The sequence below is a fragment of the Scyliorhinus canicula genome, chromosome 2, assembly GCF_902713615.1.
Source record: "Scyliorhinus canicula chromosome 2, sScyCan1.1, whole genome shotgun sequence".
In the NCBI taxonomy this organism is placed as follows: Eukaryota; Metazoa; Chordata; class Chondrichthyes; order Carcharhiniformes; family Scyliorhinidae; genus Scyliorhinus; species Scyliorhinus canicula.
Genome location: NC_052147.1, coordinates 148,177,292 through 148,202,887, shown reverse-complemented (window position 1 = coordinate 148,202,887; position 25,596 = coordinate 148,177,292). Strand labels below are relative to the sequence as shown.

The window sequence follows — 25,596 nt, the reverse complement described above, 5'->3', positions numbered from 1 at the left end:
GCACAGACAGTGACCCAAGCTGGGAATCGAACCTGGGACCCTGGTGCTGTGAAGCAACTGTGCTCACCACTGTGCTACCATGCTGCAGATCCCTCCTACACAGGGGCCCGGATTTTCCGGCCCCATCATTCAGGACACCTGCCACAGCGGGGATGCATTAAGCCAGTCAAAATTCCATTGACTTTTGGCAGGGCTGAAAGATCCCAGCCTTGGGCAAGGCCTCAAAAATCGCAGCCTACAATTTTACACAATCTGTGTGCATTGTTTAAAATTGCTGATTTCCAAGTGTTCGATATATTATTAACCGTGATCATAAATTGCTTAAAGTTGTGATTATCGAGGTTTTTTGTTTTGAGCTATTGAGGTAACACCATGGCAAGAAATTACACTGCTGCCTCCCAGAGTCAGGGACATGGGTTCAATGCCAACTTTGGGTGACTGTGTGGAGTTTGCATGTTCTGCGTGGATTTCCTCTGGGCGCTCCAGTTTCCTCCCACACTCCAAAGATGTGCGGGTTAGGTAGATTGGTCACGCTAAACCGTCCCTTTGTGTCCAAAGATGTGCAGGTTAGGTGGATTGCCACGCTAAATTGTCCCTTAATGTCCAAAGATTTGCAGGTTCGGTGGATTGGTCACGTTAAATTGTTCCTTTGTGTCCAAAGATGTGCAGGTTAGGTGGATTGGTCATGCTAAATTGTCCCTTAACGTCCAAAGATGTGCAGGTTAGGTGGATTTGTCATGCTAAATTGTCCCTTAATGTCCAAAGATGTGCAGGTTAGGTGGATTGGTCATGCTAAATTGTCCCTTTGTTTTCAAAAATGTGCATGTCAGTAGGGGTTATGAGGATAGGGCGGGGAGTAGGCCTACGTAGGATGCTCTGTCAGAGGGCTGGTGCAGACCAGATGGGCCAAATGGTCTCCTTCTGCACTGTAGGGATTCTCTGATTTTATGATTCTATGTTTGACTGTTGTTTTGTGTACCAACATATGGGGCTGAATTTTCAGGGTGGCCTTCATTTTCCTGCACCAGCAGAGGGCAGTTTAACTCCCTGGAGACAGCTATCTGGTGGCAGGCCGGCGCTCCAGGCCGAGAGGCCCTGCCTGCCTGGGGGAAAGGCAGCCACAGAGCAGTCCACTAGAGAGACTCCAACCACCCCCATTCCTCTGCCAAAATGGTGGCCTGACTGGAAGCAACATTTTTTCTGCAAAGTTACAGAGAGGTTAGTGAGATGGCATCGCCATATTGAAGTGCAAGTTGAAAGGTTTCAGCTTCGAGAGCTTCCCCCCACCCTTAGTTGGATAGGGAACCTGCCTCTGTCCCAGTTTTTTATTTTCTATTCATTTACGTGATTTGGCATCACTGGTTTGGCCAGAAGTTATTGCCCATCCCTAGTTGCCCTTCAGAAGGTGGTAGTGAATTGCCTTCTTGAACCGCCACTGTCCTTGAGGTGCAGGTAGACCCACATGCTGTTAGGGAGGGAGTTCCAGGATTTTGCCCAGGAATAGTGAAGGAATGGGGTATTTTTCCAAGTCAGGGTGGTGAGTGACTTGGAGGAGAACCTCCAGGGGTTCCCAGGTATCTGCTGCTCTTGTCCTAGCTGGTAGTGGTCGTGGGTTTGGAAGGTGCTGTGGAAGGAACATTGGTGAGTTTCTGCAATGCGTCTTATAGATGGTACACACGGCCTCCACTATTCGATGGTGGTGGAGGGTTTGAATGTTTGTGGAAGGGGTATCAGTCAAGCGGGTCTGCTTTGTCCTGGATGGTGTCTTGAGTGTCACTGGAGCTGCACTCATCCAGGCAAGTGGTGAGCATTCCATTACACTCCTGACTTGTGCCTTGTAGATGGTGGAATGACTTTGGGGGGTCAGGAGGTGAGTTACACGCCATAGAATTCCCAGCCTTTGACCTGCCCCGATGGCCATGTGGCTAGTCCAGTTCAGTTTCTGATCAATGGTAACCCCCAGGATGTTGATTGTGGGGGTTTCAGCATTGGTAATGCCATTGAATGTCAAAGGATGATGGTTAGATCCTCTCTTGTAGGAGATAGTCATTGCCTGACACTTGTGTGGCGCAAATGTAATTTGCCACGTGTCAGCCCCAGCCTAGATATTATCCAGTCCTTGCTTCATTATCAGAGGAGTCGCGAATGGTGCCCTGGGCAATTTTCCACATTGCCGGGTAGATGCCAGTGTTGTCGCTGTACTGGAACAGCTTGGATAGTTAAAGGAGAACCTTCATGAAAATCCCCAAGAATGAGGGTTCCCCCACATTGGGCCTTGGCTCGGAACTCCCAGACAGTCCCAACTCTTGCTTCCTGCCGCCCCCCCCCCCCTCCCCCCCCGCAAGGGAAGGTCCTGTCCAGTATCAGACACAGAATCTGATTCGTTCAGCTCTGAAACAACAACACTAATCCTCATAGATATCATAGCATTTGCAGTGCAGAAGGAAGCCATTCGAGCTTGCACCAGCCCTTAGAAGAAGCACCCTACTTCAGCCCATGCCTCTACCCTACCCGTAACCCAGTAACCCCACCTATCCTTTTGGACACTAAAGGCAATTTAGTATGGCCAATCCACCTAACCTGCACATCTTTGGACTGTGGGAGGAAAACGGAGCACCCGGAGGAAACCCACGCAGACATGGGGAGAACGTGCAAACTCCACACAGTCACCCGAGGCCGGAATTGAACCCGGGACCCTGGAGCGGTGAGGCAGCAGTGCCAACCACTGTTCCACCATGTCACCCTAATCCTGACCTCACAAGATATGTTCTGCTATACCAGTCTACCCAAGCCAGTTCCCACATCAGCCCTGTTTCAGCATCTGGCTCTCAAAGAACTGGGGGTTGAAGGAGATCCCACGCACTTCCTGTGCTAAAGGAAACGTGTCGCTTTGACAAACAAAACTGGATACTTTTAAAATTAAACCATATCTTCCAAACAAATGCTCCCTGTGAACATAATTCTCTGTGATACCCAGAATCCCAAATGAAAAACCTCACCTGAAGTTTTTTGTGGATGTTTCAGCAAAGCCCAGGAGTTGAATAAGCTTCTTCCTTTCTGTAAAGCCAGCGCACTCAAGAATTTTCTAGAATCAGGAGTCTTGCCAATATCATACCAGACTTGTTGGTGCCAATCTGTGTCTGCTGTTTGGCAGCAGATTTTTAAAAACATTTTCAGAATATGGGGTCTCACTGGCTCAGCCGGCATTTGTTGCCCATCTCTAATTGCCCTTGACAAGGTGGTGGTGAGTTGCCTTCTTGAACTGCTGCAGTCCATGTGGTGTAGGTACACCCACTGTGTTATTAGGGAGGGAGTTTCCAGGATTTTGACCCAGCGACAGTGAAGGGTCAGCAATATATTTCCAAGTCAGAATGGTGAGTGTTTGGACAGGAATTTGCAGGCAGTGGTGTCCTCTTGTATCTGCTGCCCTTGTCCTTCTAGGTGGTGGAGGTTTTGGGTTGGAAGGTGCTGTTGAAGGAACCTTGGCGAGCTTTTGCAGTGCGTCTTATCGAGGGGACACAGTTGACAACCCTGGTGCACTGTGTTGGAAGAGGTGAATATTTAAGGTTGTGGGGGTTGGACTACTGATGAACTGGGAGTATTAAACACTAAATGCTGGTTTGTGTACTGTCCTTGCAATGGTAACTATGCTGGAAAAGATATCAACGTTTTCTCATTCCTGTGAACTGTAGTTAACACTTCAAGGGGCAAATCTTCATCTTTGTCACGCGACTAATGATCTGGAAGATTCTCCTTTATAGAACTTGCTCAATTTTCATTCCTTTGAGCACATTCAGGTAGGCTGGGGTGGGCAGTCTGCTTCTTTAAATCCCACACATGATGATTGAAGCAAAAACAGGTGAACATAGAACTTACAGTCATGAAACAACTGATCCATGCCTGTATTTATGCTCCTTTACACAAGCCCCTTCCAACCCTACTTACCCTATAAGTATATTGTTTCACTCCTTTCTCCCTCCTGTACTTACCTAGTTCAACCTTAAATACAGCTAGGATGTCTGCTCCAGCTAATCCATATGGTAGCAAGTTCCACATTCCCACCACACTTCTGGTAAGCACAGTAAGAAGTGTTACACCAGGTTAAAGTCCAACAGGTTTGTTTCAAACACAAGCTATCGGAGCACTGCTCCTTCCTCAGGTGAATCACAAGCACAAAGGAGCATTCAGCTGCGCTCCGAAAGCTCGTGTTTGAATCAAACCTGTTGGACTTTAACCTGGTGTTGTAATACTTCTTACTGTGCTAACCCCAGTCCAACGCCGGCATCTCTACATCATGGCTTCTAGTAAGGACATTTCTCTTGAATTCATACAAGGGTTAATTAATGGCCTGTACCGGCTGAGATTAGTCATGAAGACCCCGTCTTCTCAACCTTTCCCCTCTCCTGGGGCGGGATTCTCCCCTACCCTCCGTGACGGAGGGTCCCGGCGTAGGGGTGTGGCGCCAACCACTCAGGGGTCGGGCCTCCCCAAAGGTGGGGAATTCTCCCTTTGGGGGCCAGTCCCGCGCCGGAGCGGTTGGCACCAGAAGACTGGCGCAAAAAACCAGCGCCCCCGGCAGCGGAGCTGGCCGAAAGGCTTTCGCCGGTCGGCGCATGCGCGATGTGGGGTTCTCTTCCGCTTCCACCATGGCAAAGGCCGTGGCGGCCGCGGAGGAGAAATAGTGCACCCAGGGCACTGGCCCGGAGTCTGAGCGGGGGGTCCCGATCGCGGGCCAGGCCACCGTGGGGGCACCCCCCGGGGCCTGCTCGCGCCGCTGATCCCGCCGTTCCAGAGGTGGTTCAAACCTCGGCGGCGGGAGAGGCCTCCCAGCGGCGGGACTTCGGCCCATCCGGGCCGGAGAATCACAGCAGGGGCCTCTCCGATCGGAGTGGCGAGATTCCGCCGCCGCCGCCACTTCCCGGGTGGCGGAGAATATCTGCCACGGCGGGGGGCGGATTTTCGGCGGCCCCAGGCGATTCTCCGACCCTGCTGGGGGTCGGAGAATTTCGCCCCAGAGCTGTGGTGACCCTCCGGGTAAATCAACACCAATCAACTCTCCCCCTCAAAAGTGAAAGCAGCCTATTGTCATCTGGGACTATGGCGACTTTACTTACTAATTATTGGCAATCTTCTACTTATGGCCCTGGGTTTTGACTTTTGATCAGTGGAAACATCTTCTTCACAGCTTTCCCCTCATAATTTGAAAGATCTCTGTTAGGCCAGGCCTCAGTTTTCTCTTTTTTTGGAGGGAATTTCCCCAACCCTTCTTTAAATAGGATTGAGATGACGAAGCATTCAACCCTTGGTAACAGTTGGTTAGCATCGAACATTAAACAACACTGCTTGATACTCCTGGGGTGGCTAGAGACTTCAAGAAAATGACAACAGGAGGCAGGTCAGAGCAGCACAGAGTCTAGGTATTCTACAGCCATTAACCCATTTCCTGGGTCTAATGAGAAAAAAAAACATTGTCCATTCTGGGAAGAATTAGAGGGGTCATTCACCTGGGTGGCACTGACAGAGTGCTCAGGTGGCATGGTCATGCTGGCCGTGCCAAGGTACGAAGGTGACATCTGCAATGCCAGGGTACCATCCTCCCCGGATTTCAACCACGCAGGGGCTTCCGATCACCTAGAAGAACCCCCAAGTGCCATTCCACCTGGCCCTCATTTGTGGGGAGTAGCGCTAAACAGCGCTTGGCTGGTGTCTCCTCTGTGAGGCTGGTAGATCTTGAGAACCAGTTCAATTTGGTATCGGCAAAGTTAAGTAAGCTTTTAAACGCGCCATTGTGGGCGGGATGCAGATTGGGACATCTCGCAGGGCATAATGATCATTGGGAATCTGGCAAAAGGCCTCTCCTGGGATCTACTGGCCGCATCCCGATTCTGGCGGGATGTGGCTGGTAAATTGTGCCCCCTGACTCCTTAAAATCTGTCCATAATCTACAAGACACGAGGCAGGAGTGTGACACAATAGTCTCCACTTGCCTGGATGAGTGCAGCTCCACCAACACTCAAGCCACTCGACACCATTCAGCAGAAAGCAGCTCACACGTTAAACACTCACTTCCTCCACACCGATGCACAAGACGTGCTTGTTAGGTGAATTGGATATTCTGCATTCTCCCTCTGTGTACCCGAACAGGCGCCAGAGTGTGCCAACTAGAGGAATTTCACAGTAACTTCATTGCAGTGTTAATGTTAGACTACTTGTGACAATAATAAAGATTATTAGTAGTAGTAGTTGCCGTTGTACCATTTACAAGAAGCACTGCAGCAACTCAGCAAGATTCCTTCAACACCACCTTCCAAACCTGTGACCACTACCATCTGGGACAAGGGCAGCAGGTACATGGGAATACCACCACCTGGAAGTTTCCCTCCAAGTTACTCACCACCCTGACGTAGAAATGTATCCCCATTCCTTCACTGTTACTAGGTCAAACTCCTGGAATTTCCTCCCTCAATGCCCCTTGGATGTACTTGCACCACTTCAGCAGGCAGCTCACCACCAACTTCCCACGGGTAATTAAGTTTGGGCAAAATGTGCTGGCCTAGCCACCGACACTCAAAGCCCAAGAAAGAACATAAAAATGAATGTTTCGGGAAAGTCAATGAGGAAGGGAGAACTTGGCCTTGACCAGAGGTGCATTGTGCACCTGATAAACTGCAGTGTAGGGGGGGGGGGGGGGGGGAGGAGGATGAAGAACTCAGGACAAGGCAAAGGGACAGACAAAATGAAGAATCTAAAACTGCTCCGTATGTTGTGCCGCAGGGGTTACTGAGACAGCTGGTGCTGTTACCGGGATCTGACGCTACTCGAAGAATCTGCCCAAATCCCAAACCCAGATTAGCTGCACTCTCGATCCCAAAGCTGTTGACTGAGCTCCCGCTAAAACCATCTGAGACTGACGTCGTGAAACATCCATATGGTAAGAAAGAGGCAGGAGATCAATCTCGGCCTCCTCGTGTCTGAGGAGGGAGATGAGTATGGTTTTATTAAAAATGTAATACCGTGTAAAATTCTTTTACTTGCTTTCTCTCCTCTCCTAAAGACTATGGGTGGAATTTTCCTGTGCTGCCCGCCGCGGAATCTTCCAGTTCCACTGACGGCTCCCTCCACCCCCTCCACCTTGCTCCACCATACCCACGGCGGGTTCCCCGGTGATGGGATGGGCGAACCATGCAAAATGCCGTAGACTTTGGCAAGACCAGACGATCCACAGAGGGGGCAGTGGGGGCTGGAAAATCCAGCTCGCTGACTCTCACTGCGTGTGGTTTGAGATACAGTTGCCACCTTTTAGGGTTGTACTCCTGAGGTCAACATTGGAAAAGAGCATCAGTGACTCTGTCCACACACTCTGTTGTTGAGTGTTGGTTACAATTCAGTAGGCCTGAAGAAGTCTGAGGTTAACATAGGTTAACTGAAAGAGGGCGGCACGTGGCACAGTGGTTACCACTTCTGCCTACAGCGCTGAGGACCCTGGGTCAGTGAACATTCGAATCCTGGCCCTGGGTCACTGTACATGTGGAATTTGCACATTCTCCCTGTGACTGGTGGGTTTCACCCCCACAGCCCAAAGATGTGCAGATTAGGTGGATTGGCCAGGCTAAATTGCCCCTTAATTGGAAAAGAAAATAATTGGGTACTCTAAATTTAAACTTTAAAAAACTGTACTTCCTTATTGACTCAGAATATTTACAAACATAATAATAATCTTTATTGTCACAAGTAGGCTTACATTAACACTGCAATGAAGTTATTATGAAAAGCCCCCAGTCGCCACATTCCGACGCCTGTTCGGGTACACGGAGGGAGAATTCATAATGTCCAATTCACCTAACAGCACGTCTTTCGGGATTTGTGGAAGGAAACCGGAGCATCCGGAGGAACCCATGCAGACACGGGGAGAACGTGCAGACTCCGCACAGACAGTGACCCAATCAGGGGATCGAACCTGGGACTCTGTTGCTGTGAAGCAACAGTACTAACCACTGTGCTACCGTGCCACCACTCCACATAGTAAAGGGTACAAGTTAGGATCTCCCTCCATGCTGGCTGGTGCACATGTCTCTGTCCAACACAAGACTGATGCTGGTTGCGGGTCATGTGCTCTCTTACATCACTGAGTGGGTGGTACTGTATTCAGTCCCATATTAACCCTTTGTGTGCCAGATCCTTGTACTACACTCACACCAACAGCTATTGCTAAAACATGTTCAGCAACAGTAGATTCTGTGTGGGCATGGTCACATGTGTCCATCAACAGTAGACTTGTTAATCAGCAATGACAACTTGCATCTATATAGCAGCTTTAACATAGCAAAATACCAAAAGGCCTTCACTGGAGCATTATTGGACAAAATCGTGACATGGAATCAACCAATGAGATATTGGGACAGGTAGCTGAAATTTGGTTAAAGAGGTGGGTTTTAAGGATGCCTTAGAGGAGAAAAGAGAGGCGAGACATTTAAGGAGGGAATTCAGGAGCTTAAATCCATGGCACGGCTGCCAGTAGTAGAGCGATTAAAACTGGGAAGTGCAAGTTGCCAGGATTGGAGGAGCGCAGAGATCTCAGAGGCGTTGTAAAGCTGGAGGAGATTGCAGAGGTAGGGATGGATGCGACCCATGGAGGAATTGGAAAACAAGGATGAGAATCCTGAGAAATGCCGAAATAACAGGATTAGGCTGGGTGGCTCTTTTTTTGGCCAGCGCCACAGTGGCCTCTTCCTGTGCTGTCAAATTGTCTATGATTCTATAAATAATTTGCCTTTATATGACACATCGGATTCTCAACACATCCCTAAACCCGTTTCTCTAGCTGTGCCGTGTAACAATTGGTTGGCATGTTGCTATGTAAAGGAACAGGAGTAGGCAGTTTGAGCCTGTTCCACCTTAACCGCATCTATCCTCCTTGGGTTCCTTAAACCTTAACACACTTACCTGGACTTCCGGTTGCGGCTATGCGGATCTAAGCCACATGTTCGGCAGCTCCCGCCAGGAACGGACTTTTGGGCTCTTTTAAAGGGCCCCCAGCGGTACTTGCTCGACGGTTCCCGACGTGGGAAGGTGTCTGCAGTGGATCCCCACTGGTCTATGGTCTTGACCAGGATTGGGGCCAGCAAAATAGCGGTGGCAGCGCCTAAGAAAAAGTGGGGGAAGAGAATCAAGATGGTGACCGGCGGAGGCCTCGAGGAATGTGGGCACTGGAGGCAGTGGGCGCAGGTGCAGCAGGAGACTCTCCAGCGATGTTTTCAGGAGCTCAAAGTGGAGCTGCTAGACTCGCTGAAGGTGAATGCGGAGAAGCTGCTGGCGACGCAGGCAGCCCAGGCGGTGGAGATCCGGGAGCTCCGACAACAAGCCTCCGAAAGAGAGGATGAGGCCGCGGCCCTCGCGGTAAAGGTGGAGATGCATGAGGCGCTCCATAAGAAGTGGCAGGAGCAGTTCGAGGAGATGTAGAACCGGTCGAGGCGGAAACATTTGCGGATCCTGGGCCTCACGGAGGGGCTGGAGGGGTCAGACCTGGGGGCCTATGTGGTCATTTTGTTGAACTCGCTGATGGGAGCTGGGTCCTTCCAGGTGCCCCTGGAGCTGGAGGGGGCCCACAGAATACTGGCCAGGAGGCCCAAGCCGAATGAGCCGCCACGGGCGTTGCTTGTGCGGTTCCACCGGTTCGCTGACCGAGAGTGTGTGCTTAGGTGGGCCAAGAAGGAGCGGAGCAGCAAGTGGGAGAACACGGTAGTGCGGATCTACCAGGACTGGAGTGCGGAGGTGGCTAAGCGGAAGGCCGGGTACAACCGGATGAAGGCGGTGCTCCACAGAAAGAGTGTGAAGTTTGGCATGTTACAGACGCCGCGTCTGTGGGTCACTTTCAGAAGACCGGCACTTTTATTGTGAGTCCACGGAGGAGGCGTGGGCCTTTGTGCAGGCCGAGAAGTTGGACTCTGACTGAGGGTCAGGGGTTTGTAAATAACTGTGTTAACTTTTGGTGGAAAGGTCTCTGTTTTATGCTGTTTTAAGCTGGTTGTGTGTTGGTTCTTGGGCGGGTGGGGTGCTGTCTTTTTTGCGTGGGCGGGGTCGGGCAGAGGTAAAGCGCGGGCTTTTCTTCGGTTCACTGCGCTGAGGGTGGATGGGGGCGGGGTCGGAGCTGAGAAGCGTGGGTACGGGGAGGGGGGGTTGGGGTGTAGAATTCTGTGGTGGGAGGGATGTTGTATTGTGGGGAATGGGTGGTTTCTATGTTTTAAAATCAGGCTCCCTTTTTTAAAGAGGGATCATTTAGAAAGCTAAGTTGCTGGTTGTGTGGATCCTGTCCTCACTAGCGTGACATCGTCTGACCCGTCCCTTGACATTCTTTTGTCTACATGGCTAAAATTACGGCAGAGGGTACCCTTGTGATTGCGCCACTACATAAGAATGAGAAAATTCTGCCTTCATCTCGAATACTGTGTGCTGTTTTGGTCTCTCTGTTTAAGGATGGATGTAAATGTGTAGGAGGTGGTTCACAGGAGGTTTACTAAATTGGTTACATCCTGCTATTCACACTATCAAGAAATTTCAGATGAAGTAATCTTTGATGTGACACTTTTTCAAATGCCTTTTGGATATCCAAGTACACTACATCTACAGGTTCCCCATTATCTATCTTCCTCGTTACTTCCTCAAAAAACTCTAATACATTATTTAAGCATGATTTCCCTTTCACAAAATCAGTATACTGTTGTAACCTCCTTGACAATGTGTTCATTCCTCATGCCAAATATTAAGGGCGGAATTCTCCTCAACGGCCGACGCCGTCATGAAACCCGGAGTGTTTCACGACGGCGTCGGAGTCTGCTCCTCGCCCCCTATTCTCCCCCCCCCCCACCCCCGGGGGGCTAGGAGTGGCGTTTTGTGAAGCTCGGCCGCTGGGTCGATAATGACGTGGCGGCGGCGTCTTAGTGACGTCAGCCGCGCATGCGCAGGTTGGCCGGCTCCAACCCACGCATGCGCAGTTGCTGTCTTCCCCTCCGCCGCCCCGCAAGACGTGGCAGCTTGATCTTGCGGGGCGGCGGAGGGGAAAGAGTGCGTCTCTTGTAGATGCCGGCCCGACGATCGATGGGCACCGATCGCGGGCCAGCCCCCTCCCGAGCACGGCCATGGTGCTCAATCCCCTCTCCGCGCCCCACAGGCCCCAAACTCACCTTTCGCGCGATGTTCACGCCGGCAGCGACCAGGTGTGGTTGCTGCCGGCGTGAACCCGTCGGGGTCGTTAGGCCGCTCGGCCCATCCGAGCCGGAGAATCGCCGGTCGCCGGGAAAAACGGCGAGCCTCGATTCTCCGAGCGGGGGAGCGCGCCCTAGATTTCTGCTTTCTTGAATAAAGGTGTTGGGCTGGATTCTCCATCCAGGGGATCCCTTGTTTCGCACCTACACCCGGGGATTTGTCGACGGCATAGGGGTGCCCACAATGGGAAACCTGATTGGCTGGCTGTCGGGATGGAGAATCACACTGCCAGCAGTGGCACGCTGCATCAGAAAACGGGTGAGACGAGACAGAGAATCCCCCCCCCGTTACATTACATTTGCTATTTTCCAAAATCTAAGGAAGATTAAAACCTACCATATTTGCAGTCACTTCTTTTACGGCTCTAGAACGCAAACCTTGGAGCTTGTCAGCCTTTAATTCTAATAGTTTTCCCAGCAACATTCCCCTGGTGATGGCAATTGTTTTAAATTCCCCCTTCCTCACATTCACCTCTTAATTTACACGTATCGCTGGGTAGTTTTCTAAGCCTTCCACAGTGACTTTTATTCCAGATTTTTTGAATTTGTAGTGTTTTGCTTTCATGATGTTGGGTGGAGCTACCATAAGTATCTGGGCGAGGGAGTTTCTGCTTCTGTTCGAGTCCGTTTGGTTGCCTTTTGAGCACATGTTCCCTTGGGTAGGTGGGGAACAGGTTATTCTGGGTTCCCCAGGTCATTGGTCTCTGTCAATCTGGTTCCACAAATCTGCCAGGAAACAAGCAGATCCGAGTCAAGAGATAGGTCTCTCTGCAAGAGGTTCCTCTCCACCAGATAACAATGACACATCGCCACAGGGCACGCGCTTACACCAGTTTACCTTGGATTTTATCATCACCTGCCCTAATATCTGTGTAAATTTCTTTTAAATATTATTCTTTCATGGGATGTGAGTATTACCCTGTATCTCTGGATTACCAACCAGCCATCCTTCGGGACTGACGCTGGCTGACCTTCGAGATCCAAGCTGACCGAACTTCATGACCCACCATTTTCTTAATGGGTTGTTCACCAGAGGCCCTGGAGCTCACACCAGCACTGCTGGTAGCAAAAAATGGAGGAATCTCTCTCGCGCCCAGGGCACGTGACGTCAGTGTACGGGGCACTGCTCTCTGTCGCCGCTTCTGGAGAGAAGACTCCATCGATTTTTCAAAAGATTCGCTGACCTCGGGAGGAGACGTTCTGCCTCGCTGGGCTCCAGGCCTGTGCACAGCTGAGGGGGCACGTATGCGGGGAACAGCCGGAATTCTGAATGCTGGTCGCAGCCGACATTTGTAAAAGCTGGTTGCGGCCGTTGGGCACTTCCTCCTGCGATTGGGAACGCCATGACCAATGGCCCCGCGACCCTCCCGACACCCACCTGCAACCCATCCACAGGTCGTGACCCTGAGTTTGAAAATGACTGCCTTAAAGACACCATGAGCGGGATTCTCCAGTCTACCAGCCGCGTGTTTCCTGATGGCAGGAGGTGATGCGCAGTTCGCTGGCGATGGGATTCTCTGTTCCCACTGCTGTCAATGGGATTTCTCATTGAAGAGACCCCACACCACTGGGAAATTCTCATTGACTTCCCCCTGTTCTAATGATGCTTCCAGGCCCTGTCTCTCATCTTCCCTCATGACCGGCATGTCCAGTCCGTTGAGGAACTACTTTATCTCCGAGTCCCCCTTTGGGCGTTTGGAGGTGAACAGCCCTCCGTAGAAAGATGCGATGGCTTTGTTAATCTTTTCTGGTGCAGCGACTAGCCTGCTTCTTCTGTCTTTAACCTGAGCTATTTCCCTCGTGGCTGCCTGCTTTTTCAGTGGTGAGCCAGCAGACGACTGGCTTTGTCTCCCGTGTCTGGCGGAGCTGGTTGGCTTCTTTCCCAGTGGAAAGCAGTTCAAAGTCCATTTCCACGGTTGGGGCAGTGGAGTATCGACGGTCTACCTCCAAGCTGTTGCTAGGCGCCCTCTCCTCCCTGGCTTTGTACGCCTTGAATGCGATAATTTCCACCCTTATCACCGCCTTCAGCACCTCGCAGAATGTGGAGGTTGAAACCTCCCCATTCTGGTTGTTGGTTACATACCCATCCATGGCCTGTGATATCCAATGTCAGAAAGCCTTATCGGCAAGGAGGGCCTTGTCTGGCCTCCATAAGGGCCGTTGAGCCTGGTCTGTCTCCAACTTCACATCCACATAGCGTGAAGCGTGGTCGGAGATTACAATGCGGAGTATTCTGCTCCCAGTACCCCTGGATTTCCCCACTACAAAGAAGTCAATCCTCCAGTAGACCCTGTGGACCTGGAAGAAGAAGGAAAATTCCTTCTCCCCTGGGTGAGTGAGCCTCCATGGGTCCACTGCCCCCATCTGCTCCTTGAAAGTCTTCAGTTCCTTTGCCATGTCTGATTTGTTTTCCATGACTTGGGGTTTGATCTGTCTGTCTGTGGGTCCTGTACGCAGTTAAAGTCTCCCTCAATGATGAGTTGGTGGTGTCTATGTCAGGGATTTCCACAATGATTTTCTTCATGAATTCTGCATCAGATAGAGGAGATGTCAGATGTAGGTTCTTTACACAGAATGTGGTGGGTGTGTGGAATGCACTGCCAGCGGAGGTGGTGGAGTCGGAGTCATTACGGACATTTAAGCGACTCTTGGACAGGCACATGGACAGCGGTAAATTGAAGGGGCGTAGGTTAGGTTGATCTTAGATTAGGATAAATGGTCGACATTGTGGGCCGAAGGGCTTGTACTGTGCTGTACTGTTCTATATTCAATCCCAGTTGGGAGCATACACGTTCACAAGGATCACCGGTGCTCCTTCCAGAGCACCACTAACTATGACATACCATCTTTCCGGGTCCATAACCATTTTTGTCACCGTGAGTGCTGTCCTCTTGTTCAATAGTATGGCCACCTTCTTAGCCCTAATTCCATAACATGATTGGTACGTCTGACCAACCCAGCTCTTCCTTACCCACAGTTGGTCCTTGTCCCTCAGGTGTGTCTCCTGGAGGAAGGTAACATCGGCCCTCAGTTGGGCAACGACTCTGGATCTTTTCACTGGGCCGTTAAGTCCCCTGATGTTCCAGGTGACTTTTCCTGATGGGGATTTCTGTCCCCCCTCCTGCGGGATCATCCATACTTACCTGGTGGATGCGCCCCTGCACTCCGGAGTTTCCCTTCTTTTGGGGGCCATCCAAGATAGCCGCGATCACGGTACTTTCCATGTGGTAGAGCCCCTGTGTTGTGGGCTTTCCCTTTGTCCAGGAGCCATCCAAGATGGCCACCCTTGCCAGTCACTCCATGTGGCTGGGCCCCTGCACTCCCAAGCTTCTCTGCTTCAGGGCCCACCAAGATGGCCGTTCTTGGTGGCGCTGTTTTCACTGCCACTATGTGCAACCTGTTGTAGCCAGCATTTCACCCACTCCCCTTCCCCCTGGTTCCCCTTCTTGAGTCTGTCCTGCCCTCTTGTCCCCCCCTTCTCCATGCCTCTGCGAGCCCCCCTTTTCCCCCCTCTTGTCTTTCCCCTCTTCCCTCCCATTTTCTATTGCTGTTCACCCCCCATCCCCTGGAAATCCCTTCCTATTGGAAGCTGTGCCACGGCCTCCCCTTCTCCCGTACTTCCCTGCACTGGTTTGCTCGGGACCATTCCCTGTCTTCCCCCACCTGTTGTGTTTTTCCCCTCACCCCTCTCTCCCCCTCCACCTGTTTCTGCACCTCTCCGCTCTCACCGCCTCCTTCCTGGTAGTTCAAGCTAGGTCGAAAGCGAGGCAATTCTGTCCCAAGGAAATATCTTTCTTTTAAAAATGAGTTTGCCGTCACTGTTGCCGCTGTTGTTGCTGCCTGGCCAAACTCATACCCCTCGGCCGGCGCGGTGAAGTAGTATTCCTTCCCCTGGAAAGTTACCCACAGTTTGGCTGGGTACAGCTTTCCAAATCGCACCCCACTCTTCTATAAAGCCACCTGAGTGTATTAAACTCAGCGCGCCGCCTGGTCAGGTCTACCCCAGTGTCTTGGTAAACTCGGATTGAATGGCCTTCCCATAGGCAGGACCGAGTGTGCCATGCCCAGTTCAGGATCTTCTCCCGATCCTGGTATCGGTGCAGCTTCGCCATTACGGCTCTTGGCTGCTCCCCCGCTTTAGGTTTCGGCCGGAGTGATCTGAAGGTTCTGTCTATATCTGGGGGTTTGGGGAAGCTCTCCCTTCCGACCAGGTTACCCAACATCTGAGCCACATATTCTGTAGGGTTTCTGCCCTCAATGACCCCTAGGTAATCGCACGAGATGGAGATTCTGGCAGCGCCACCATCCTTGCCACTTCTGTTTCCAGGGAGACGATTTGGTCAGTCTGGTCAGTCGCCGCTTTTTCTAGGTCCCTGATTGTTTCCTCCTGTGCTTCCAGTCGGAGCTCAGTTTTACCAACGACACCTTGAAGGGGGCCAGGGTGTCTGCGACCGGCGCCTTCACTGTCACCATCATTTCCAGCTTGATGGCATCTCAGGAAGTCCATCCACTCACTAATCGGTGGCTAGTCCGCCGGGGGTCCCGGCAGCCCAGCTCACTCAGGTATGGCCAACTCCGACTCACTCCTCGTGTTCGCCATCGTCCTGTTCCTCCTCTCCAGGCTTTGGCTGACTTCGAGCCCTGGAGTTATTGCCGGTCATTTCTCAGTGTTTGCGGCTGCCTTCTGAAGGGAGGAGTTGGTTCAACATGTTTAGTAGACTATTTGTGCATGAAAAATGCTGCTTTTCTGAGTTCTCGGAGGAACCGACCTTCCCTGTGTCTGCTCAGCATATCCCCCTCATCGGACGTCCAGTTGTTTCTAAGCCACAAAAGATTATCTAACAGCCTCACTCTCTCTCTCTCTCTCTCTCTCTCTCTCACACTTTCTCTCTCTGTCACTCTCTCTCATTTTGGTTTGAGGAGGAGGGAAGGATGGAAACACTACAGCAATGTAATGTTTGGGGCTTTACCATTCTTTTACCATCCCCTTCTCAGTTGTGATGAGCGAGCCAATCTCTCCCAGAATCCTTCTCACTGCTGCCCTCTGTTGGAAGCCCTCGAAATTATAAAATCTTTATGGTAGCACGGTGGTGCAGTGGTTAGCACTGCTGCCTCACGGCGCCGAGGACTCAGGCTCAATCCCAGCCCCGGGTCACTGTCCGTGCGGAGTTTGCACATTCTCCCCGTGCCTGCGTCGGTCTCACCCCCACAACCCAAAGATTTGCAGGGTCGGTGGATAGGCCACACTAAATTGCTCTTTAATTAGAAATTTTAAAAAAAATCTTATAACACAGAGAGAGTTCATTCTACCCATCGTGCGTATGCTGGTTCTTTGAAAGAGCTATCCAGTTAGTCCCCCACCGCTGCCTTTTTCCCATAGACCATGTACATTTTTGCCCTTCAAGTGAATATTCAACCCCCTTTTGAAAGTCATATCTAATCTCCTTCCCCACCCTGTCTGGGAGCACGTTCCAGATCATACCAAACTCGCTGTGTAAAAGTATTCTCATTTCCCTCATGGTTCTTTCACTAAGATCTCAAATCTTTGCCCTCTGATTGGTAATCCACTGCCAGTGGAAACAGTTTCTCCCTAACTACTCTATCAAACCCCCTTCCCCCACCATCACTTTGAAACCCCTATCAAATCTTTCCTTAACTTTCATTGCTCAAGGGAAATCAATCCCAACCCTAGCCTTGCCACATGAAGTTCCTCAGCCTTGCGACTCAAGAATTCCTGAGTGACTTTATCACCGACACATTATAGCAGCTTGACTTTGGATTCAGAACACCTGGGTTGGGTTTTAACTGATGCTTGAATGAAGCTAACTCTGGACGATTATTGTCAGTAGGCTGCAGGGCAACAGCCTGACTCACCTTACTGAGTAACCAGTATCATCAGAGTGATAGGACATGGCTGCTAACTCAGATTGGAGATATTCCTGGAGGTCTTGTCACATGACCTCCCACCTATTATCACCACCACCAGCCTCCCATTGGTCACCCAAGGTGTCCATCACCCTGGTGCGTCACCCTCCCACCCAATTAGAAAGTGAAAAGACTTCATTACACCCTCCTACCCCCATTTAATGATTCTTAATTGTTAGTCAAATAACCCTTTCATCCCCCATGATCTCCAATATTTTTATAACTAATAAACAAAAATGTTCAAGGACAATGAAAAAAACTTAATTGGTTGTAAAGCACCTACAATTTTTCCTCATTGGGTTTGCTCATAGCAGTGACCCAGAGATTAATCTTCAATCCCTAGGGATTCCAGGCTAATCCTGGAGTGTTGGCAACCCCAATTGTTTGGAATCCACATGATTTAGTCAATGCAAACCTTCTTTCTAATTCCAATGACAAATCATCTGGCCTCTCATAGACAGAGCAAGGTGGAAAGAAAGACCAATCTGGTGCCTTAAACACCTGCACAGCCAATGAAGTACTTTCTTTGAAGTGTAGTCAATGTTGGGGAAGGGGATTAGCTTAGTTGGCTCGACAGCTAGCATTAGGGTCAGATTAATGCCAACAGCTTGGCTGAGATAGGTCAGGGGCCTGCCAGTTGTCTTGCCTCGTAGCAAATCATAGCATAAAGGCATGTTGATTCTCAAATTGAGGCTGCTACCCAGGGAAGAGAAGGGTCACTGCTGTGATGTTGGAAACACAGCAGCCTATTTGTGCACAGCAAGATCCCACAAACAGCAATGTGATCATGACTAGATTATCTGTTTTCTTTAGTGATGTCCAATGAGGAATGAATATTGGCCAGGTCATTGGGGATAACTTCCCTACTCTTCTTCAAAATAGTTTGTTAAAATTTAATTTATGGATGTGGGTGTTGCTGGCTGGACCAGCCTGTAGTGCCCATCCCTTATTGCCCTTGACTGTAGTGCCAAAGGATCGTTTACATGCGCCTCAGAGGGCAGGCGGGATTTTGGTTTATCAGGATTATTACCTGACCCACGTGCAAATTGGCATAGGGCGCATAAAATTAGAGAGATCAATACGTGGCTTAAAGACTGGCATGGGAGAAGTGGGTTTCAGTTCGTGGGGCATTGCCATCTGTACTGGGGAAAGTGGGGGCTGTATTGTTGCGACGTCCTACATCTGAACCGGGCTGGGATCAGTCAGCTTGCAAATTGCATAACTAGGGAAGTAGAGAGGTCTTTAAACTGAATAGGGGGTGCTGGGGAAGACGGGGGGGGGGGGGGGGGGGGGGGGGGGGGGGGATTTCGGGAGAGGGGAAATGGAGGCTGACAAAGCAAAAGGCTATGGCACCATTACAAGACAGGTATTTAGGAGATGAAACTCAGAGTGCGTCAGGAAGGGTCAGGGTGCACAAAAAAAACAAGCAGCAATAGGATCAAAGGGGGAAAAACGGTAGAGGCTAAATTAATGGCTCTTTATGTAAATGCGTATATCTCATATGAATGATGGCACCTCTGGCGATATAGCGCCCCCCTCTGTATTGTACTGAGTGTCAGGACTTGATTTTGTGCTCATCTCTGGAGTGGGAACTCAAACCTTCTGACTCAGAGGCGAAAGTGTTACCCACTGAGCCAACCATAGGGAATCTTCATTAGAAGAAAATGGCAAATGTATTTGGAGACAAGGAGAAGTGTCAAGCCACCATTCCAAATCACTTCTCCACAGTGTGGTACTGACAAGTGGGGAAGGCCCCAGGTTCAATCCGTGGTCTGTTCTGAGTTAAGGTTGCTGTGGACAAACAGACTGATTCAGTTCCTGCTTCAAGGAATAAGAAACTTCAGCCAAGGTTCCATATCTTTATCAGTTCTTACTCGCAGGAAGTCTGCCTTTGAGAATAAGACTGTGTGAACCATATTTAATACCTACTTACACTCGCAGTCCTTATTTACGTAGAATTTAAAATTCTTGGGCTCACTTACAAACTTGTCTATAGCCTGTCCTCACCCTACCTGTGCAAACCTCTCCTTCTTTCCATCTTCACAACATGTACTCCAGTCCTCTGTCTCTGGAGCCCTGTGCCCCCTCCCACTCCATTTTTGCTGGTGGAGCCTTCATCTGTTTCCTCGGGGACTGCCTTACAAAACCCAATTATCTATCCGTTTTCCAACTGCTTCTCCAAATCTCTTCGACCAAGTTTCTCTCCGCTCTTTTAAGCCTCCTGCGAATTGCTTCTGACACTACGTTTTCTCCTTTCTGATAACATAGTGAGCAGATTTTAACATGTTTACGGTGCCATTTCAATGGAAGTTGTTGCCCAAGACATTCCACGTAGAGAACAGTCACTCTGGGTGTGGCATTGGACGGTTGGAAACACCCACGGAATATGAGTCACTGCCTTCAGGGTGGCCGAGAACCGATTTGCGGATCATCTGCCCCCGTAGATATCTCCAGTTGGCTCCCATTGCGACAACACCTCAATTTTAAAATTCTCAGCCTTGTTTTCTAATTCCTCCTCGGTGGTTCCCCTCCCTATTTTGTGTCACCTCAATGACACTCCAGACATTTGCAGCTTCTGCTGTCCGCCCATTCTCACCTCTCATGCGACCCTGGTTTTCATTCAATCTAACACAGCAATAGTGCCTTCAGCTACAGGAACCTAAACTCCCAGGTTCCCTCCCTGCAATAGCACAAAAAGATTTGGTTGTTGAAGGCCAATCACCTCAGTCCCAGAATATCGCTGCAGGAGTTCCTCAGGTCAGTGTCCTAGGCCCAGCCATCTTCAGCTGCTTCATCAATGACCTGTCTTCCACCGTAAGATAAGAAGTGGGGTCATTTGCTGATGATTGCACAATGTTCAGCACCATTCACGACTCCTCAGATACTGAAGAAGTCCATGTTCATATGCAGCAAGACCTGGACAATATCCAGGCTTGGGTTGATATGTGGCAAGGAACATTTGGCAATGACCATCCCCAGCAAGAGAGAATCCAAGTAATCTCCCATTGACATTCAATGGCATTATCTTCGCTGAATCCGCCACTATCATCATCCTGGGCGTTACCATTGACCAGATACTGAGCTGGACCAGCCATATAAATACTGCGGCTGCAAGAGGAATTCAGAGGCTGGGAATTCAGCAGCGAGTTATTCACCTCCTGATTCCCCAAAACCTGTCCACCATCTACAAGGCACAAGTCAAGAGTATGATGGAAGACTTGCCCGGATGAGTGCAGCTCCAATAACACTCAAGGGGCTTGACATCATTCAGGGCAATGAAGCCAGTTTGATTGGCACCTCACCCCCCATCTTAAACATTCACTCCCTCCACCACAGACGCACAGTGGCAGCCATGTGTACCATCTGCAAGATGCACTGCAGCAACTCACCGAGGTTCCTTCGAGAGCACCTTACAAACCCATGACCTCTACCAGCTAGAAGGATAAGAGCAGCAGATACAAGGGAACACCACCACCTGCAACTTCGCTACCAAGTCACACATCATCCTGACTTGGAAATATATCGCCGTTCTTTTACTGTCGCTGGGTCAAAATCCTAGAACTCCCTCCCTAACAGCATTGTGGGTGTACCTACACCTCAGGGTTCACAACAGTTCAAGAAGCGCAGTTCGCCACCACCTTCCGAAGGGCAATTAGCGAGAGACAATAAATGCTGGATATGTCAGTGACATCCACATCCCATGAATTAATACATTTAAAAACATCTCTGCCTTTTTCTCCTCTATTAATTCCCTAAAACCTACTGCTCTGGCCAAGGCTTCGGTCCTAATATTTCTGAATATGATTGATCAGGCTGAATTTTGTAGCCCTTTTCATCGGTGTCATCTTCCAGTTATGCCGATGGCGACCCTTCCATTGTACTGGGGCGAGTTCTCCCTGATGGTGCAGCCGGTGAACAACAGAATATGCCATTAACATTGGCGGGACAGGAGATTCTGCCACTCGCCAACGGCATGCCACCTCTGCCTGAAGACACAAATTGGGGGGGGGGGGGGGGGGAACACACAGAAAATCCTGCCCAGTGTCACATTTAATCTGGTAATACTCCTTGGAAACACTTTGTGACAATTTGCTGTGTTCATGGCACTGTCTAAATGTTGGCAGAGATGTGTGAATATTGACCAGAATGGAAAACGAAGTGCACCTCTATATTTGCTGTTTGTGGTCTTCATTTCAATGACATATACCCCGTAGATGTGAATGTTGTTGATCTCCTCTTGTATTGAATTTAGAAGCTGAAGTGAAGGTGACAGTTGGAAGCCACCCTTCCTGCACTGACATTGAAGTTGGCCGCCTCTGGTTTGATGTCATCAATAAAGGCCTCTTTATCTGCGATGGCAAGACTTGGGTGCCAATCTTGCAAGGTAATGCAAAAATCCAATTAAGATAGCGGTGAACTGTTTTCACTGTGCTCGGTGAGGTTTCTAATAATTCAGCAGAATAAAGAAAGGTGTTTAAACACCTGTCAGTCTCAGGATGGCTCTTTCCAGCCAATGAAGAACTTTGTTTTCTAAGGTGTTGGAAACAAAGTAACCAATTTGTGCACAGCAAGCTCCCACAAACAGCAATGTGATAACGATCAGATGAGCTGTTTTTTGTGATGTTGATTGAGGGATCAATATTGACTAGGATGCCGGGGAGAACACCCCTGCTTTTCTTTGAAGTTGGGTCACGGGATCTTTTGACAACTACCTGAGTTGGACAATTGGGGCCTTTGTTTAATGCTTCACCTCTGACTATGAATCACTGCCTCAGCACTGCACTGGATTGTCAACCTGGATTTTATTATTATGTTTTTGGACGGGGTGCTTGAACCCACAATGTTCAAACTCAGCAGTAAAAGTGCGACAAATGAGCCATGACTGACAAGAGCTCAGATGAGAGTACTATTGGCTCCCAAGAGCAACTTCCCACGTGCATTGGTAGCAGATAAGCATCCCTGTTGCCAGTGTCCAGTAATTCGCCCTCAAGGTTTCTGTTCAATTTGATTTCAGAATCAGGCAGTCAAACAGCTAAGTTACCGCAGCACAGGTTTACTGAAGCATTTTGCTTGGCAGTTATGGCTCAGATGGTAGCACTATCATGTCTGAGTCACAGGACGGGATTTTCTGTGTTCCCCACACAGCGTGCTTACCGGCAGAGGTGACCCACCATTAGCGAAGATCCCACTGTTGTCAATGGGGTTTTGCATTCCAGCAGGGGCTGGTATAGCACAGGGCTAAATAGCTGGCTTTTAAAGCAGACCAAGGCAGGCAGGCAGCATGGTTCAATTCCCGTACCAGCCTCCTCGAACAGGTGCCGGAATGTGGTGACTGGGGGCTTTTCACAGTAACTTCATTTGAAGCCTACTTGTGACAATAAGTGATTTTCATTTCATTTTTTCCATTTAATTTAATTTCATTCTATGCACCCCACGCCACCGGGAAACCCACAGGCAGGAGTTTGCTGTCGGCAGGACTGAGGGATCCCACCGACGAGAACGGTTGGAAAATCCCGGTCATAAAGTTCGAAGTTCAAGTCCCACTCCAGGGTGTGAGACCAATGTTGGAGGCTCACACGCCAGTGCAGCTGTGCTTGCAGTGCTGCACTGTCAGAGATGACACCTTACCGATGAGACGGTAAACAGAAGCTCCCATCTGTCTGTACAGTTGCACAGGCCAGCAGCACGGTTCGATTCCCGTACCAGCCTCCCCGGACAGGCGCTGGAATGTGGCGACTAGGGGCTTTTCACAGTAACTTCATTGAAGCCTACTCGTAACAATAAGCGATTTTCATTTCATTTCATGTAAAAGATCCCATGGCACTATTTCGAAGAAGTGCAAGGGAGTTCTTCCAGGTGTCTCAGCTAATGATTATCCCTCATCCAGCATCAGGAGAAACAGATTATCTGGTCATTATCATATTGCTGTTTCTGGGAGCTTGCTGTGCATAAATTGGCCACTGATTTTCCTACTTTACAACGGTGGCTACACTTCAAAAACACTTCATTGGTTGTAAAGCATTCATGAAAAACGATATATAAAATGTAAGTCTTTCTTTGATATTAATAAGAATGGCCACTTTTTAACCTTGCTGAAGAATATTTCAAAAAACTTGTGTCTTTCCCTCACAAGGCTTTCATTAAGCTGAAATTAAACTAAATTAGAAAGAGGGCTGTTGCATATCAAACTTGGGTCAACTAGTGTTACAGAAAAAACACGCAAACTCTCAAATTATTGTACAACAATCTCCTTTATTGTAACTTACCAAGTTACCCCAAAGGTATCAAAACACCAGTATAAAGAGCATCAAAAGCTCCGATGCACACAGTATCAAAATTCTACAAAAGGTATCAAAACTCATAGCTTGGACCTAGATGCCACCCGTTAAGAGGTGAAGTGATCATTTTCCGTCTGGTGAGTTCCAATGTCCTCTCCGAGTTTCAGACCCAGGGCTTTGATCTTCCGATGGTTATTCCTGCAGGTTATCACTCCAAAACGCCCTTTGTCTCGCCTTCTTAGATTTAGATTTATTGTCACGTGTACTGAGGTAAAGTGAAAAGTCTTGTTTTGCCCAGACAGATTGTTCCTTGCATGAAAAAACATAGAACATACAATAAAGTCCTTCAGCAGGACTGGAGGATCCCACTGGCAAGAAGGGCTGGAAAATCCTGTCGTTTGTTTCAGGTGACCAAAAGCTTGGTGGGACAGATGGGTCTTAAGGAGCGTGTTAAAGGAAGAGGAGAGAGCGAGAGAGGCAAAAGGGTTTAGGGATGGAATTCCAGTGTTTCCAGGCCCAGATGGTTGAATGCACGTCCGCCTATGGTGGAGTGAGGGAAGAATGGAAAATGCAAGAGGTTCTGAATTGGAGGAATCCAGAAGCTTTGCAGCTGTGAACGCTGCAGAGATGGGGGAAGGGTGAGACCAAGGGACGACTCAAAGATGAGGATGCGAATTTGAAGAATGAGGCAGTGCTGGACCTGGAGGTCAATAAGTCCACAGCTGATAGGTGAACAGTCTTAAGACTGTTTAAGACTTCAGGGAGCGACTTCAAAACGTTCCAGGAGATTCTATACATATCATTCCGACAAATACAGCTACAAATTACACATCAAACTAAACTGTGCCTGGCATGTATACAGTCAGCAAGAACCACAATGCACATCTCCCCACAGTCACTATTAAGAGGCAATAGACATGTTTATGAAACAGGTTACATGGTTAACAGCACGTCAAGGCAAATCTGCCTTTATTTATCCATTGACTCAGATTACTAACAATGAGGGAAGAGATTGATACAATTTAGGCAGTCTGCCAAAGCCTTGAAAGAATTACTTTTTAGGCTGTTATAAATATCTCAGAATACAGCCCGAAGGGGCTCATGATATTACTCCTGGGCTCAACTTTGAAATGGCCATAAAGATGGAATTTTCCAGGAGGCGCCACACAGGCAGAACCGCAGCAAATATCGAATTGTGGCCTGAGCTCTCGGTTGCGAAAGCAGGGAGCTTTCATCAGTGGATAAAGTGGGGAAGCTTTTGGTGGCAGATCTGTGTCAATCTGCTTCAGAGCTGCTTGGATCGTTCAGGCCACATGGAGAGCTGGTATCCATTGTCACATGGATTCTGTCGTCACATTTTAGAAGCCGCGTAAAATGCCACTTTAAATTGGACCAATTTTTAAAAAAAAATTATTTCATAGAATTTACAGTGCAGAAGGAGGCCATTCGGCCCATCGAGTCTGCACCAGCTCTTGGAAAGAGCATCCTACCCAAGCCCACACCCCCACCCTATCCCCATAACCCGGTAATCCCACCCAACACTAAGGGCAATTTTGGACACTAAGGGCAATTTATCATGGCCAATCCACCTAACCCGCACATCTTTGGACTGTGGGAGGAAACCGGAGCACCCGGAGGAAACCCACGCACACACGGGGAGAACGAAAGTGCCCAATTAATTTTTTCCAATTAAGGGGCAATTTAGTGTGTCCAATCCACCTATCCTGCACATCCCCCCCCCCCCCCCCCCCCCCCCCCCCCACCGCACCCACCCCAGCCAGCTCCTGTCCCAACCCAGCTAGCCATGACCTGCCTGACTGGCCCTGATGAAGCCGCTTTACTGAGCGCACAATCTGACCTCCATACTGTTCGGTGCCTGATTGCAGTCCCAGCGGTCGCCACCGCTCCTGGTGGCATTGCTGGGACTGGAGAGCTGCCGCTTGGCTTAGAGGAGCATCATCCCTCGAGGGGACAGACCCCATGCCCTCAGGCAACTAATTGCCTGAGCCACACAGAGTTGCGTTATGGCTTCCCGGAGTGATGGTAAGACAGGATCAACCCCAACTGTCCCCCTTTGTTCAATGTCTCACCTCCGACCTTACATCACTGCTTCAGCACGGCACTGGATTGGC

At 49.6% G+C, this 25,596-nt stretch overlaps 1 protein-coding gene across 2 annotated transcripts in view; it reads left to right on the top strand.

Moving 5' to 3' along the window:
* LOC119959188 (thrombospondin-type laminin G domain and EAR repeat-containing protein-like) overlaps window positions 1–25,596 on the top strand; it is a 129,573-nt gene that overhangs the window by 51,003 nt on the left and 52,974 nt on the right. For both annotated transcript variants that reach the window (XR_005459146.1, XM_038787589.1), the window contains exons 5-6: window positions 6,775–6,931; window positions 21,439–21,570. Coding sequence is in view for 1 of the 2 variants with exons in the window: in XM_038787589.1 (XP_038643517.1) it covers window positions 6,775–6,931; window positions 21,439–21,570 (289 nt within the window). In the remaining variant the exon portion in view is untranslated. The remainder of the gene's footprint in view (window positions 1–6,774; window positions 6,932–21,438; window positions 21,571–25,596) is intronic.